The sequence below is a fragment of the Equus quagga genome, chromosome 6 (assembly GCF_021613505.1).
Source record: "Equus quagga isolate Etosha38 chromosome 6, UCLA_HA_Equagga_1.0, whole genome shotgun sequence".
NCBI lineage: Eukaryota > Metazoa > Chordata > Mammalia > Perissodactyla > Equidae > Equus > Equus quagga.
In genome coordinates, this window is record NC_060272.1 from 66,969,848 (window position 1) to 66,988,238 (window position 18,391).

Genomic DNA, 18,391 nt, shown 5'->3' on the forward strand with positions numbered 1-18,391 from the left:
CTGTCATCCCCTTTGACTGTTCCATGTACAGCAAAACTCTTCAAAAGAGTAGTTTTCTATTTCTACTCTTGTCTGTTTATTCTTGTTATTCTATCTGGGTTAATTTTCAGGAAAACACAACCAACTCCAAAGAGCTTTGCATTTCCATAGTGGCCGTTGGAAGCCCTTTAGGATTCATAGGAAACTATTTACAGAAAGAGTGGTTTATGTTTTAATGAAGTCTGAATTTCGTTATCTTAAAGCTCAACTCAGACAAAGAACAGGGAAGAAAACGTTCAGGTGACTTGTTTAACAAGTGAGAAGAGTAATTGTCTAGACCTTTAAGTGCATTTTTAAAAACTGAAACCTCACAACAACCCTTAGAAAAAAGTATTATTACCCCTTGTATAGATGAAAAAACTGAGACTCAGGGGTTCTAAGTGGCTTTCTCAAGGCTACAGAGGTGGTGAGTGACAGCTCTGGAATTTGAATCCAAGCATTCTGGTGTCAAATCCCACCCTCATAGCCTCTATTTCTTTACACCCCTTAAGCTTACATTAGCTTCTCATTTTTTCTCAGATAGAGAATAGAACCTTAATTTACTGAGCCTCTGTGACATATGCTCGTCTAGGGTTAGAAATGGGCTGTATTTGCCCAGCACAAGCATGATTGTCTCATGCTCTCTTGAGCTCACTCCAATCAGAAGTCCTCTTGTCGAGGTCACCAGTGCCTTCCAGTTTGTTAAATCCAGTGTCAATTCTCAGTCCTTATCTTAGCAGCGTTGCCACTATTGATCACCCTCCTTAAAACCCTTTGCTCACCTGGCTTCTGGGACAGCACACGCTCTTGGTTTTCTTCCTACCTACTGGGTACTCATTCTCTTCATCTTCCTGATTCCTGACCTGCCCCACTGCTCAGTCCTCTGAATTTTCTTCAATAAATGCACCCACTGCTTAGGTGTTCTTTTCTGGTCATCTGGTATTAAATACCATCTGTATACCCACAACACACAAATTTACATCTCCATCCTGGACCTCTGTTTTGACCTCCTTTCAGTCTTCATATAGGCTGGTTTCTTTCACCAAACCGCTCTGGCTGTTAAGTAACATATTAATAGATCAAACATTTTTTTAAAAGTCATCTCAGTAAATGCTAAAAAATGTTTTCATAAAATTCAGTTTCTCTTCCTTATGTTGAAACAAGGAATACTTCTATTTATCTCAAACTGGCATAATACTTTATGATGAAATATCAGAGGCATTCCCATTCATGGGGAAAAAAGGTGTCTGCTGCCAACATTAAAATGTAGTAATGTTTTGAAAGTTCCAGTCAAGTAATAAAATAAGAAACAGAAATAAGACTTACAGCTATTAGACATGAAGATATAAAATTATTGTAATTTTCAGATTTTATAATTTGATATCCAGAACTTTCCGGAGTATCAATTGAAAAACTAATATATTAGTAAAGAATTAGAAAATGAGTGGATACAGTAATGGAAGAAATATTCAGTAAAAAACCCCAAAAAACAGGAGCCGGCCCCGTGTCCGAGTGGTTAAGTTTGCTCGCTCCGCTGCAGGCGGCCCAGTGTTACTGGTTCGAATCCTGGGCACAGACATGGCACTGCTCATCAAACCACGCTGAGGCAGCATCCCACATGCCACAACTAGAAGGACCCACAACGAAGAATATACAACTATGTACTGGGGGGCTTTGGGGAGAAAAAGGAAAAATAAAATCTTTAGGAAAAAAAAAAAAAAAAAAAAACACTTGCCACCAATAACCAGTTAGAGAATAGGTTGTTTAAATGATCACACCCACAATTCCAGTCCAAAGCATAAAATATCCGATAAGATCCTTGATAAGAAATATTCAGGAGCTATTTGAAGAGATAACAGAAGACTATGACTCTAAGGGAATAATTGCAGTTCATGCTGAATTCTCACCTTATTCAACATAAGCGATTTCATACTGGAGAGAACCTTTAGAATAAAATGAAACTGGGAAAGTTTGCAGCCTTGACACGTGCTTTGCTGAGCTTCAGAATCTTTATTGGTGGGTGACACACTCAACACCAAAAAGAAAGTCATTATGAACCTTCTTATAAACTTAATGAGCTAAACTTATTCATAGTAGATGTCAGGAAATTTCTCCTGGAGAGATGCTATGTGAGTTAATGAATAAGTAACAGCTTCGGCTGTGCTCAAGTCGCTGAGCATCTGAGAACCTGTGCTAGAGAGAAAAAAAATGCTGGAAGTTAGCCTGTATAAAGAGCATAGGCCTTAGAGTCAGATGGCCTCAGGGCTTAAAACTTAACTGTGGAACGTAAATATGTAACTTTGAATAAGTTGCTTAAAGTCCTTTTGGTCTCAATTTCCCTAACTGTAAGTTGGTAAAAAAAAATACATAACCCGTAGGGTTGTTTGAGGAATAAATTTGTGATGTGTAGAAATTTTTATTATCTTCAGTATTAAGATTTTAATAAGAAAAGGGACAGATACCTCTCCGATATGGGAGAACTGGATATTATAAATATGCTCATTCTCATCAAATTAATTTATTGATATGTAATTCTTTTTAAAACACAGATTTTTTTTTCTTGAATAACTTATTCGAAAGTTAACTGGATGAATGAAATAGACAAAGATAACTGCTAAGAAATTTTGAGGGAGGGACTCCCACAAAATGTAAAGCTACAATCATTAAAACTGGAAACAAATCAATAGTACAGAATAGATAGAGTATTAGTTTGCTACAGCTTACGTAACAAATTACCACAGGCAGGGTGGGTTAAACCATAGAACTTATTTTCTTACAGTTCTGGAGGCTAGAAGTCCAAGATCAAGATGTAGGCAGGGTTGGTTTCTTCTGAGGCCTCTCTCCTCTTCACATGGTCTTCCCTCTGTACAGCACTGTTTGTATCCTAATCTCTTCTGATAAGGAGACCAGTCATATTGGATTAGGGTCAACCATGTGACCTTATTTTATGTGAATTACCACTTTAAAGGTCCTGTCTCTAATCACATTCTGAGTACTGGGGGTTGGGACTTGAACCTATGAATTTAGGGGAAGGAAGAGAGGAAGGGAGGGGACACAATTCAGCCCATAACAGATAGAATAGAAACAGGTTCTAGTTTATAAAACTATGTTATAATGCTGTGAAGCTCAGGCCGGGTTATTGTTAAGTTAATTTAAAAAAAAAATCTTTTCAGTCTTTTAGCTATCTATGAAAAAAAAAGGAGAAAATCATTTTCATTTATGGGACTGTGGGAAATAGATTATTACAAACAAAATATGCACTGTACATTAAAATAGGAAAGTACCAAATGATCATTGTTTTAGTCTGGTTGGGCTGCCATAACAAAATACCATAGGCTGGGTGACTTAAACGACAGAAATTTATTTTTTCATGTTTCTGGAGCTGAGAAGTCCAGGATCAAGGTGCTGGCTGATTTGACTCCTAGGGAGGACCCACTTCCTGCCTTGCAGATGGCCACCTTCTCGTGTTCTCACATGGCAGAGAGAGCAAGCTGTGCTCTCTCTTCCTCTTCTTATAAGAGCACCAGCCCTATTGGATTAGGACCCCACCCTATCACCTCATTTAACCTTTATCACTTGCTCATAGGCCCTACCTCCAAATAAAGTCACATGGGGGCAGGGCTTCAACATAGGAATTTTTGAAGGACACAAACGTTCAGTCCATAAGAATCATGAAGCTGTCACTTTCTAACTACTATCTGCCCCTCTTCTCACCACCAAGAAGTAAGAACTTCAGCCTGTCTGCTCAGGTTTGGAAAAGGGCTTCCGGACAGAAAACTGGAACAAAGAAGTCAGTTACGAGTAATATTTTATTGGAATTTGTGTCATCACACAAACTTTTAAAGGAGCTAAAGGAAAAGTGATGAATTATTCAATAAATTCTGTTTGGAAAATTGATATAAGATTTAGAAAAGAATTCCTTTAGATCCTCACTCTATACTTAATTCTAAAACTTCCCAGATGGATTATAGAGTTAAACATGAAAAAATTAAACAAAAAAATATAGATGAATACATATCTGTTTATGGATAAGGAAGGCCTTTCTTAGTCTAAGAACAATAAAAGAAATCACTAAGGATATTAGGTGTGACTTCAGAAAAAAATAGCTTCCCTTTGATTAAAAGAAAAAGATCAAATGATAAGTCACACAGCAGTCTAGGAAAGATATTAGTAACCAGCATGGTGGATAAAAGGTCTATATTTTCTTTACATCTATGTCCTCTGCAATTCAGTTAGAAAACAGTGAGTTCCCAGTACTAAATAAATGTAAGTAGGACATAGAGACAATTCATGAGCATGGAAAAATATCCAACTTGTTTTTTTAGTCAAAGTAATTTGAATTGAATTGAAACAGATACAATTTTGTTGGCTATTGAAGAAATAGAGACTTTTTTTAAAAAGTGAATTAGAAATTTTATACATTACTGGTAGCAATGCAGTGCTACCATTTTTTATTTTTTGAGGAAGATTAGCCCTGAGCTAACATCTGCCACCAATCCTCCTCTTTTTTGCTGAGGAAGACTGGCCCTGACCTAACATCTGTGCCCATCTTCCTCTACTTTATATGTGGGATGCCTACCACAGCATGGCTTGACAAGTGGTGTGTAGGCCCTCACCCGGCATCCAAACCAGTGAACCCTGGGCCACCAAAGCAGAATGTGCAAACCTAACTGCTGCTCCACCAGGCCAGGCTCTGGTGCTACCATTTTTAAAAACAATTTCACAGTAAATTTATGATGATCATGATGATGATGAAAATGATCATGACAACTAACTTTTATAGCATTTTCTGTATGTCCTGCACTATTCTAAGCATTTTCCATGTTTTAATTAATCATCCCAATAGCCTATAAAGTAGGAACTTTAATTATCCTTATTTCTCAGATGAGAAATCGAGGCACAGAAAAGGTAACTTACTCAAGATCACAAATAAGCTAGTAAGCGGTGGAGACATGACTCAAACCCACTAGGCCTACTTTAGGGGATGTTTTTCCTCATTAAGTCTTCTGAAAATTTGGTGGGGGGCAAATTTACCCACAAGAGATACTCTTGGTACCATTGTATCGCCTCCTTTTTAGACACGTTGACATTTTTGTTCACCCTGTTCTCGCTGCTTGAATATACTTTCTCACCTTCTCTGTCTTGGAGCATGTGTCATTTCCCCCAATCACACAGGTGCCATTTCCTGACCCTCTTCAATCTTCCTCTTCCCATCTCTCATTCCGTTCTGCCACCTTCCAGATTGGCTGTCCTTCTGTGTATTCCATAGCATTCACTTAACCAAAATTTTTCTCAAATGTTCTGGCTTCATGTCTTTCCCGGCCCCTTGTCTTACTGCTGATTGACACCAGGGACTGTGTCTGGTGTTTTTGTATCCCTGTTGCCTAGTCTAGTGCCACATATTAGGCTTTTTCCTTTCCTTGTTAACATTTTCTTATTTTGGAAAGTCTTTTCAAATTAACATAACTTCATCACTGTGATCATTATAAATATAGCGAATGACACAATTAAACATGACTGAGTTATTAAAGTCCATGTAGGATCAAGTTTCAACCATTCAACTGTTCTTTTTAACACTATTATTTGGCATTGTTGTTCAGTGGGGCTTTGTTTATTTGTTTTGTTTTTGTTACTATGCTCTCTCTTTGGCAAAAAAAAAATTAAAAAAAATCCATATCTAAAAGATAGGACTCCACCTAATTTTCTCTTGCTTTGTAAACTTCCCCTTCCAAGGTCAATTCATAAGATTGACCATGAATCAAACTTCTAGAATTTTTCAATTTTTGGATTTTTGGTTTGATTTTGTTTTTCCTTGTTCTGATCCTAGCCGAGCTCCTTCTTTGAGATTACAAAGCAATTTGATTTTTCCTTTAAAAGAGTACAGTGCTTGAGTTTTTGTTTGTTTTTAGAGTTACTATAGAAGAAATGGTTTCCTGGAGTTATTACTCAGGGTGTTTTTCCCACAAGAGACACAAGTGTTTCTGCTAAATTTTTATCCTCATAATCTGTATTTTAAATAATGACTTAGTGTGTCTTAGGCCTTGATAGGTCAGCTATAGAGCTGAAGGTCAGGGGTCATCTTTTTTGGTGTCAGTTTATTGTAGCTGTCTCAAAGACACGTGTCTTATTTGGGCTGGTTTCATATGGCTCTGAACTTTCCTTAGTATCAAGACTATTCCAGAAACTCGCTAAAGCCTTTTAAACTGCCAGCCTTACTTCTAGTTGAAAACATACTTTAAGCATTATTGCATTTTAAAGACAGATGAAGAATGATGCAAAAATCACAAACTTTAGAATTTTCAGTGCTTTTGGGTTATCATAGAACAAAGTGTCATAGGGAGAGTAAAACTGAGTGTGGTCACTTTTAGAAAAAGAAAACAATTGATAAATAGGAAGTTGACTTGATTTGTGGGAGCCAATGTTATTTTGTGGAAAAAACCTATTAATGTCCAGTTTTGTGGGCCTCCATCCGCTTTCTAAGGAATTAGAAATTCCAACACATTTATTTGGTATTAGCCATATAAATCAGTGATGGCTGCAGATTTTGGTAAGTTATATAGTCTTTATTTTTATGCAATTGAATGTTAATTAATTAATTACTAATTAATGAATTTTTAGTAATGTACACATTATGTTACTATGGATAGAGACATAACTGACCTGGAACAAGTCAATGATATTGACTTAACTGTTCAATAGCGCTGTCTTGTTTTTTTCCATCAGTTCAACAACAGCAACTGATCAGTTGGGCCCAGTTAGTTAATGTCTCTTAAGATTTTTATGAAGTAGAGTCTCCTGTTTTATGTGTACCCCTCCTCATAGTAAGATCAAAACAGCAGTGAATGCCTTCTCACGTCAACTTGGACAATGTAGTAATAGTACAGGCAGGATAGATTAGATGTAGATATGAACTATTTCTAAAAATGTCCAACAAAGATATTTCAAATTAACTTTGGAAGCCAGTCTCAATCATAGCTTAGATAGCTTAGGAACAGTTTATTCTTTGCTCTATACTGATCAGTTTGTATTCTTTATTAGGAGTTTGACGGAACTAATTAAGCTTGCGTTCACAGCTGACCCTAGCTGACTTTATCCATCAGGCACAGTAGGCACATTATGAAGGGCCCATGATACTTTTAGAGACCCATGAGGTGGTTTTTTTAAAGCCTTTATTTTTATTTATTTTATTATTATTATTATTTACTTTTCCTTCCTCTCCCCAAAACCCCCAGTACATAGTTGTATATTTTAGTTGTGGGTCCTTCTAGTTGTGGCCTGTGGGATGCCACCACAGCATGGCTTGATGAGCAGTGCTAGGTCCGTGCCCAAGATCTGAAACCCTGGGTTGCCAAGTGGAAGACGTGAACTTAACCACTTGGCCACAGGCTGGTCCCCCATGAGATGTCTTAATTTCTTTTAAAATCAGAAGAAAAAAATGAATATGATTCAGCCTGGACTCTATTTGTCTTTATACCAATACAGTAGTAAAATAGAATTTTTAATATTTTTTTTATGGAGGAAGGGGTCCACAAAGGTAGAAGTACCTAGGGCCCATGAAAGCCAGAATGCACACCCACAGCAACATAAGACTATTTTCTTCCTGTTTTTATAGACACCACTGTTTTAAATTTTCTCCTTCAGTTCAACAATCCATACGCTTTTCTCTTTGTTCTTTTGTCCTCTACAATCCTGAGCCATCTGTGTACACTGAAGGAATTACACATTTGAGTGTATACGTTGTGCATCAGTTCACCACATTGGGAAACATAAATTTTGACATCATTACCTCCAAGGCCTTGCACTCATTAATATTAATACATCATAGTATAATATTAGGCTTATCCATATTTGACGATCTTTAGATTAATAATATTTTAAAGTAAAATAGGGTCAAACATAAACTACTCTCAGATGTGCTAAAAATAAATTACCTTCCTAATTTTTTGGTAGCGTTTCTCATCTTGCTTGAAAGCCCCATTCTCGTGGTGGAGAATGGGATCCGATTACAAGGAGAGACTTCAGCTAGCCAGTTATAAAGATAACTCTCTCTATTTGGGCTCAATGGCATCTTTTGGATAAGTGTTCAGTCTCTCACAGCTTCTCCTTTCTTCTTATTCCCTAAAGCATTTGGATTAATGACTTCCATCTTCAGTGTGAGAGGGTGTTTCTGCCCCTCCCTTTGGTAGACTATGTTTTTTGCTTAGAGATGAGGGGGGGTAAGGAGACATGTGGCAGGACTGGGGTGGTTGGCAGTGATGTGGGCTAATATTATCTTGCTACTTAAGACTCCTCCATCAACCGTTATGTAGCAGAAGTTGCCTCAGATATCTAAAGAATATTTAAAGTTTAGAAACAAGCCATCTTTTTTCTCTCTACAAAGTATGACTTTCAAGATTCAAAAAAATTAGCTTTGGACCTTGAATTTGAAAAAAATGTTTTAATTCTAGGCTGTATTCTCCTCCTGTCCTAGAGCAATAAGACAAATGTTTTGGCCTTAACAGCCAAAGAGGTTTAGTGAAAGAAATCAGCTTCAGGAGAAGAGAAGACGCCCGAATAAGTACCCAAATGTAAACCGTGTTACCATAGCTCAGTGGTGAGAGGATTCGCTTTCCAGTTAGATAAAACTGGGTTGAAACCCAGTTCCCCCACTTACTAGTTCTATCATCTTAAGAATGTTATTGGACACCTCTGAGCCTTGATTTCCTCATCTGTAAAATAGGTAATTAAGTTTTTTAAAATGAGTATTAAATTAGCTAATATATGTAAAACATTGTGTGCATTACACATAACAAACACATAAGTGGTAGTTATTTAAACAGACTTCAGAATTCTTCTGCAAAGGAAAAAAAAAATGAATGTGACATTGGATGGGAGGCTAGTACTGTTTAGGCTGTTATATACGGATATTTCAAGTTCCAAGGAAAGAAACATGTTCCTGATATTCCCTTAAGTAGAATTCCTTATAAAAATACAATGAGGAATTTAAAGGGAGTAAGGAAATCCAGGCATCAGAGGAGTGAGTGAGGTCTGGCTGTGTGGTAATCTGATGGTGAGTCTAGTCTCTGTGCTCTGAAAGAGCCTATCAAACATAGAAACACACACTTAAAAATCAGTCCATCGTAGTTCCTCTGTATTGCTAATAAAATCAAGTACAGTAACAGAGTAAGATTGAGCTGATTCATGTTATTTTAATGACTATGAGAGGTGGGAAGGTGATCTTGATTTTCCCCCTTCTGAACTCAGGTGGTGAGTGGAAGACCCGTTATGAGACACAACTTGAACTGAATGATCAGCTAGAAAAACAAATTGTTTCTCTCAAAGAGAAAATGGAAAAAATCCATGGAAACCCTGCAGGTACAGAAGCAACTATATATATGTTTTATCAGTTGAGTTAAAACTGATAAAATATCAACTGCTCATGTTTGTTTTATTGTAGATAGACTATCTTCTATTCGTGTGTATGAACGAATGCCAGTGGTGAGTAAAAGATGGTTAAACAAAAAGAATAATTGAAGGAAACCATGTACATTTTTTCCCCAGACAGATTCCAAACGAAAATTTAAAGACTGTGGCGAGGTCCAGATAAAATATTTGTTGAGTGGAGCTGTTCCTAGGCTGTGATGAATCCTGTAGCAAGGCCTTCACCTTAATCTCCCCCTTGTAAAACTGGGCAGGGATCCTGTCACAGATACAAAGTGGAAGAAAACGAATCCTAATAATCAGCTGTGTGGAAATAGAGTGTGTCTATTCCTTGTCACCTAAAAGAGCCTGTTTAACACACAAATACATATCTTATACCTATCTAAAAACATTTCCATTCCAGTTCCTTTGGAATACATACACATGCATATACGTATATGCACACACATACATTCCTATACACACACAGTCATATAGCGTATATAAAATCCAGCAACAGAGAACCCATAAATTTACCCCATAATGTGAATCCTCATTGAGCTACTCCATGTACTTTTTCTTTGGTTGTCCTAGTGACATCTTTCCCCCTTTGAGAGTTCATTTTAATCCCTGAGAAATTACTTAAACTTATATATTTGATACTTTACAAAGCACATTCATTTGTTTTGCATTCATTCAAATATTTCTCTTTTAAAATGTAGAGAACACCCAAAGCATTACTTATACTGGGCCCAAAACATGCTTAGAAATAGCCTTTTCCTCAGAACTCTTGCTAAATTTTTATTTCAAGAATACTCACAAAAAACATGGAAATGATGTAAAAAATCAAAGGTACTTTATATGAAAATGAAAATTCAATACTCAGTTAAGTTGGCAGGACTTAACATTACACTAATAATAATAATAACTTGTCCTTAATGAAATGTATATAGTATGCAAATTAATTTCATGTTCATTATCTCAGCTTCCAACAACCCTGTGAGATAAAATTTAATATTATTCTCTTTAATACATGTGACAATAAACTTAAAGAGATTAAGTGATTTGCTCAGAATCTCACCATCTGGAAGAGTGCAGCCAGATTCTGTCCCTCTAAAAAAACCTTTTCCCATTTGACTACACCATGCTGTGCCAACAGTCCTTCTATCCTGCTTATTAGAAAGGTTTTCTAATAGCTGCACATAGAGCACTAAGCTGACTGCTGTATCCACCAGAGCGTTTATGGAGATTGCTCTTTGAGTAACTGCAGATCTTTAGTGAAAGGTATAGAAAGATCTTGTATTTTTGTTAATAATGAGTCAGGGAGAGAAATAACCGTTTTTGCGCACCTCTCTTTTTCTATTTTCAACCCAGAAACACCTTTATTTCTATGCTTTGGAAAGTCAGGAAAATAACATTTGTTTCGTTTTGTTTTTTAATTGAAAAATTGTAGTGTGGGTTTTTTTCGCCTCTGCCATGGAGTCATATCCCCATCTTGTGGTATTTAGAAATTGCTGCAAGGGCCATTTTAAGCTTAGTGTTTCTTAACTGTAGGTAGAATTTTAATACTACCTGTAGAATATAAAATAGTACCTACAGAATATAAAATATTCTGGCTACCTTCTTCTTGATAACCCACCCCCAGTCCTAGCTGAAGAAACTGGGTATCACTGGCCTCATGGAGGGTGGCAACAGTGCTGGTGTGGCATGGCAAAATACTTTATAGCAGATGTAAGAAGCATTTAGTTAGTTTTCTAGCTGCCACCTCAGGCTCTGTAACATATTCATGTTGGGCAAAAATACGTTTATTTCTTTTGATGAATTTGTGTTATTTTTAAGTAAAATGTGGTTCTCTAAGAGGTTTAGATCTGGAGGCAGAGAATTAAATTTCTCTTCAATAAAGGATTAAAGAAATGTTAGAAGAACTCAGAGTGAGGCCACATACCAAGAAGAAAGGAAAGATAATGAAAGTTCAGGCTCTTAAGGGCCTGGTCCTCTCTGTTCTCTGGGCAGACACCCTGCATGAGCATTTGAGTTTTCTTGCACAGTGGAATCCAGGAGTGTTTTCCTGAACAGCAGGGGTGAGGATTCCAGAAAGGGACTTGGTGATGGAAGCTGCCAGTCAAGAAACCTCTCTCATCTGAGGACAAAAGAGATAGTCTCTCATGCTTTGTATAAAAACAATATTCATGAAATTCAGACATGTACGCTTTGTGTAATGCAAACACTTGCTTTTCTAGGGCTTAAATTAGTTGTTTTTGTGGGATAGAGTATAAATTCAAACACTATTTGTAAATTTATTGATTCCTTATCTTTGTTGTAGATTGTTTAGTCTTTGGGAGTAACCTGTAAAGACATACTTAAGCAATTGATGTCAGATAGTTTGAATACTAATTTTGAGTAACTTCAAATTGCAGGTTTGCTTGTGGGCAACAAAAAGGATGAACACTAGTTTTTAAACAACGTATGTGTTATTTTTTAAAATGTTGTCATTTGAAAAACAATATGAAATGTTAAGTTGTTTTCAATCTGGATCCCTAAAGTGGACTTGATTTTAATATTTTAGAAAAAAATATTCACTTAAGTGGGAATGAGGTTCTAGTCCTTGTTCTGATTCAGACCAGCTTCAAGCCTTTGACCTTTTTGAAGTTTCCTTTTCTCAACTGAAGGTGATATGGTTAGATAATCTTTAGAGTGCCTTTCAGTGGTATAATTTGTTAAAATTTAATTTTAGCAAGATGAAACCAACAGTTAACGGTCACCTTTGGCTGCATGTAAGAGGAAGGCTTACACAAGTACAGTATTGTTTTCTTTCCTGTGACAGAAAGTGTTAGAGGTCTGCAGTCCAGGGTTGGTGCAGGGGCTCTATGTTGCCTTCAGAAATCCAGGCTCCTCCTGACTTTCCGCTCTGCCATCCTCTGATGATGGGTTTTGTCTCCATGCTCACAAGATGCCTGCTTCACCTTCTCACCAGCTTCATATTCTCATTCAAAGAAAGAAGTCTGTGAAGGGAGAAGGGCAAAGCTGAAGGCTTTCTTTCCAAGAGCTTTCAACATGCTGCACCCAGCAATCTCCCTTTACATCTGATTGGTTAGACCTGCATCATATGGCCCCCCTGTATTTGCAAGAAAGGCGGGGAAATGTAGAGTTTTGCTGAGCACAGTAGGAAGAAGGGGAGACTGGAGGTTGGGGATGCAATTAGCTCTATCTGCCATAAGGTCGTTTAAAATCAATGCCATTTTATTTTTAAGTAATATGTATTCATTTAATATTATTTAGAAAATAAAAGACAGAAAAATAATATTAAGTCAAACATATCACTGACTTCTTTTTTTAGTAATTTTTTGTATGCATATATGTTGATTAAAAAGAACAGGTCAGGGGCTGGCCCGGTGGCACAGCGGTTAGGTTCGCACATTCTGCTTCGGCGGCCCGGTTTCGCTGGTTCAGATCCTGGGTGTGGACATGGGACTACTTGGCAAGCCATGCTGTGGTAGGTGTCCCACATATAAAGTGGTGGAAGATGGGCACGGATGTTAGCTCAGGGCCAGTCTTCCTCAGCAAAAAGAGGAGGATTGGCGGCAGATGTTAGCTCAGGGCTAATCTTCCTCAAAAAAAAAAAAAAGAAAAAAAGAACAGGTCATTTAATAAAGTAGCCAAAAAAATGAGTACACTTCATTTTGGTTTTATTTTTATTTTTTTTATTGAGGTAACATTGGTTTATAACGTTATATAAATTTCAGGTGCACATCATTATATGTCTATTTCTGTGTAGATTACATCATTTTCACCACCCAAAGACTAATTACCATCATCACCACACACATGTGCTCAGTCTTCCTTCCCTCTTCCCCTCTGGTAATCGCCAATCTAGTCTCTGTATCTATGTGCTTGTTTGTTGTTGTTATTTTTATCTTCCATCTATGAGTGAAAACATATAGTATTTGACTTTCTCTGTCTACTTATTTCGCTTACCATAATATCCTCAAGGTCCATCCATGGTGTTGTAAATGGCAAGATTTCATCTTTTTTTTATAGCTGAGGAGTATTCCATTCTGTATATATACCACGTCTTCTTTATCCATTCATCCTTTGATGGGCACTTAGTTTGTTTCCAAGTCTTGGCTGTTGTGAATAATGCCGCAATGAACATAGGGATTCATATATCTTTATGCATTCATGTTTTCATGTTCTTTGGATAAATACCCAGCAGTGGAAGAGCTGGATCATATGGTAATTCTATTCTCTGCCCGTTTGTCTCTCCCTTCTCCTTCTGGGACACCTATAATATGGATGGTAGTACACTTTATGTTGTCCCAGAGGTTCCTTAGCCTGTCTTTGTTCTTTTTAATTTGCCTTTCTTTTTTCTGTTCAGCTTGGGTAATTTCCTCTCGTCTTTTATCCAGATCACTAATCTGTTCATCTGTATCATTGACTCTGCTATTGAGTCCCTCTAGTGAATTTTTCATTTCCCTTATTAAATTCTTCAGTCCTGATTGGTTCTTTTTTATATTTTCCAGTCCTTTGTTGAAGTTCTCACTGTGTTCATCTATTCTTCTCCCAAGATCAGTGAGCATCCTTATCACTATTAGTTTGTACTCTTTATCAGGTAGATTGTTTATCTCTGTTTCATTTAGTTCTTTTACTAAGGATGTGTCCTGTTTCCTTATTTGGAACATATTTCTTTGTCTCCTCATTTTGCCTCTTTCTCTGTGCTTATATCTTTGTATTAGGTAGATCAGCTCCATTTCCTGATTTTGGAGAAGTGACCTTACATAAGAAATGCCTTATGAGGCCCTGCCTATGTAGACCCCCAAGTTGCCCAATGGCTTGTTTGTGGTTGAGGCCAGTCCCTAGGGCAGGCTGCATGCTGTGGCTGAACTGGATTAAGTCAATGCTCTAATCGGTGTGGCACACCCCTGGGAAGAACTCCAATGGTGTCTGCCAGCATCTGTGTCAGCATGCCTGTACAAAGTCTCAATAATGGCTGCCACCATTGTCTCAGTCCCTGTAGGGGTGGTCCAGCCACCTCCTGCCTCCCTGAGATGAGTCCAGAGCCTTTCAAGTGAGTCTCTTTCACCAAAAGACTGTGCACCTGTCTTTATGACCATATTGCATTGCTTTCTAAATGGATGAATTTGTGTGTGGGCCCTTTAAGAGCAGGCTTTTCTTTCTCTTATGTTCTATAGCTTTTCTGGGAGTATACCCTTTGGTTTTTTTTAAGGTATGCTTTTTGGTGAGGAAGATTGGCCCTGAGCTAACATCAGTTGCCAATCTTCCTTTTTTTCCTCACCAAAGCCACAGTACATAGTTGTACATCCTAGTTGTGTGTCCTTCTCATTCTTCTTTTTGGGATGCTGCCACAGCATGGCTTGATGAGCAGTGTGTAGGTCTGTGCCCAGGATTTGAACTGGCAAACCCTGGGCCACCAAAGTGGGAGTGCGTGAACTTAACCACTATGCTACCGGGCTGGCCCCTCCCCCCATTTTTAATAGCCAACCAAGCAGATATTATGACAATCGTCTCAGTTGTGCTGAGTTCAAAATCTGCTTATTATGGCAAAACTCTCCTGCTCAGATGCTCCACTCCTCTAGGAAAAGTATCACACTTAAGATTTCTCCCAGCCATGAGGCACTAAATTGTGGCTTTTTCCTCTCCAGAAAGGTATTTCTGCCTCTTCCACCTCAGTCAGTACTGTCCCTTGTTGTTGGAGTGCTCTTTATCCAGTTTCTGGTTCTCCCTCAGGGGCAGCTGTTCCAAGGGTATTTGTAAATTTGTTGTGTCCATGGGAGGAGGTGAGTTCAGAGTCCTCCTATGTCTCCATCTTCCCAGAAATCCTCTGCACTTTAAAAAATGTGTAATCGTAACCTTAATTCCTGGACAGTTTTGTATCCTGCACTAATCCTGGACAATTCAATCAATTATTTCTTATGTTTCCTTTCTGTATATGTTTAAGGGCTACATTATATTCCATTCCATTGGATTATTAATGTTCAATTGCTTTTCCCTATAGTTGAATATTTTATGTTATTTCTGGTTTTAATTTTGAATAAAAGAAACCCCACAGAGGATAATATGGCAGTATTAGCAAATCTTCAGATTTTTGTCACTTTTTGACTTCAATGTTTTTTTGTTTTTCTTTTTTTTTTTTTTTGAGGAAGATTAGCCCTGAGCTAACATCTGCTGCCAATCCTCCTCTTTTTGCTGAGGAAGACTAGCCCTGAGCTAACATCCATGCCCATCTTCCTCCACTTTATATGTGGGATGCCTACCACAGCATGGCCTGCCAAGTGGTGCCATGTCCGCACCCGGGATCCGAACTGGCAAACCCCTGGCTGCCGAAGCAGTATGTGTGCACCTAACCACTGTGCCACTGGGCTGGCCCCTTGACTTCAATGTTTTAATGAAAACAATTTGTAGGTAGAGTTAAGGTCCCTTTTGTTCCTCTCCCTGTCTCCTTCTATTTGCTTCCTCTTTATAGAGAGACTATCATGGATTTGGTGTATGTCATTCCAGTTTCTTTTTAAATACCTATCTGCTTATATTGTGTCTAAAAATGCATATAAAGATATCATACTGAACATATTGTTCTATTTGTTTTTTTATTCTATCCATGTTGATATATAAAGATCTAATAAATTTTATCTGTTATATAGTATTCCATTATATGTATATTACTAATTTATTTATTTATTCCCCTGTTTGTGTATGTCAAGGATTTTTCAAAATCTCACTGTGACAGACATTGCCACAGGGAACATCCTTGTACATGTCTTCTGGTACAAAGTGTTCCTCTAGGGTTGGCTAACTTTTCTGTAGAGGGCTAGGTAGTAAATATTTTCAGCTTTACGTGCTATACCATCTCTGTTGCAACTACTCACCTCTGCTGCTGTAGTGCAAAAGGAGCCACAGACAACACTTAAATGAATATGCTGTATTCAGATAAATCTGGGTTTACAAAAACAGGGCACAGCTGGATTTGGTCTTGAGGCTGTAGTAGTTTGCTGGCCCTTGCTGGTCTTCAAACTTTGATAGGCAATGGAATCACCTAGGGAACTTCATAAAAATACAAAGGGCAGGCCCTGTCCTTTAAGCAGCTTGCCACCTCTGTGTTCTTTATTAACTCTCCAGGTAATTCAGATACACAAAGTTTGAGAACCACTGCTCTAGGGTACATACACTTTGAGTGCAATTTTTAGATTATGAGATATGTACATTTTCAAATTTTCAAGTGATAAAGTCTCTCTGGATCAATATATTTGAAGATGCCCTTGGTTTGCAGTTCTTTTAGTATGTCTGGAATTAGTAAGAGAAGTGATAGAAGATGAGGCTGAAAATATATGCAGGGACTAGATAATAAAGGATTTTGTATCCATGTTAGGGAGTAAGAACCTTTTTTATGTGTGATAGGAAGCTATTGAAGTATTTTACATGGAGTTTAAAAGCCTTTTTTTCCACTCGTGAAGGAAGGATTCCCTGGGGGTGGATGAGACTCAAGGCAGAGAAACCAGTTAGGATGCTTTTGTAGTCCAAGTAAAAAAAGGTAAGTTTTTTAGCTTGGGCAGTAGAATATACGGATGGACCAGATGTGACAGATTAAAGAGATATCTAGAAATGGGGATTTCATCAATACTTGGATGCTGGGGTGAGCCTGGGAGAGGATTTGAGTACAATTAAGGGTTCTGGCTTGAATAACTTTGTGGATTACATGAATAGGACTATAGAAATCAGAACTAGTTGGGATGTTAGGAAATGATGAGTTTATTTTTGTGTGTATTACACAGATGATATTGGTCAATAAGAAACGGGAAATAGTTTTAGACTGTGGAAAATTGTCTCTGAAAGTAGAGGTCATGGAATCATCAGTGTCACTTGAAGTCATGAAAGTACAAGAGGTTGTTCAGGAAAAAAATATATAGGGGGCTAGCCCAGTGGCATACTAGTTAAGTTCTCATGCTCCACTGCAGCCCAGGGTTTGTGGGTTCAGATCCTGGGCATGGACCTACACACTGCTCATCAAGCCATGCTGTGGTAGCATCCAACATACAAAATAAAGGAAGATTGGCACAGATGTTAGCTCAGAGACAATCTTCCTCAAGCAAAAAAGAGGAAGATTGGCAACAGATGTTAGCTCGGGGCCAATCTTCCTCACCAAAATAAATAAATAAATAAATAAATATATATATATATATACATACTATATATGTATATATAGTATGAAAAATAGGATTAAGGATGGAACCCTGAATAATCCTAACATTTAAGGTGTTAGCTGAGAAGGAGATTCATTGAAGATAACTGAGAATAAAAAATATTGAGAAAGAGTGAGGGGGAGAACTGGAAAAGAGTAGAGGAGAAGGTTTTATTAATGTTCAGCAAAAGAATGTTCTCCAAGAAACTTCTGGTGTAGGGTGGGATAAAGCTCCTGGTCCAAAGTTTGCGCAAATTATTCAAAGGTGAAGAAAGTAAGTAAGTGCCAAGCAGAAGATAGGATATTGGGAGAACATGTGGTGTAGTGGAAAAGTAGGGGTGAGAAAATGGAGGGAGTAGAACCTACCTCACTTAGTAACGTGGCTTGTGGAATTAGACTGTCCTGGTTCACACTCAGACCGTGGGGCACTAAGGAAGTTATTTCATCTTTCTGAGGCTTAATTTCCTCATCTGTAAAGTGGAGTTAATTAAGCTCTCTTGCAAGGTTATTGTGAAGATTATTCGAGATAGCCAAAGCAAATAGCAGAGTGCCTGACATAGTAAGCAGTGTGTTAGTTCCCTTCCTCCCTTCCCTTGATAATGAAGTAAATTCCATTAAAACAAGCCTGTTATGACTCTTACCTTAATCCATTTGGAAGGAATAAGGGTAAGGGTAAGGCCCAAAGATGTGCGGTCTGTTTTCACTTATTCAGCTGGGCTGTTATGTAAATTGTGAATCTTCTGGTACCTTCTTAAAACTCTGGTAGAATTTTGTGGGTTTTGG

At 37.8% G+C, this 18,391-nt stretch overlaps 1 protein-coding gene across 1 annotated transcript in view; it reads left to right on the forward strand.

Annotated features, from left to right (window-relative positions):
* The window catches only part of SOHLH2 (spermatogenesis and oogenesis specific basic helix-loop-helix 2), a 140,418-nt gene that overhangs the window by 4,419 nt on the left and 117,608 nt on the right, over positions 1-18,391 (forward strand). Inside the window, exons 3-4 of the mRNA XM_046663734.1 lie at positions 9,262-9,372; positions 9,455-9,495. Of these exons, the coding sequence (XP_046519690.1) occupies positions 9,262-9,372; positions 9,455-9,495 (152 nt within the window). The remainder of the gene's footprint in view (positions 1-9,261; positions 9,373-9,454; positions 9,496-18,391) is intronic.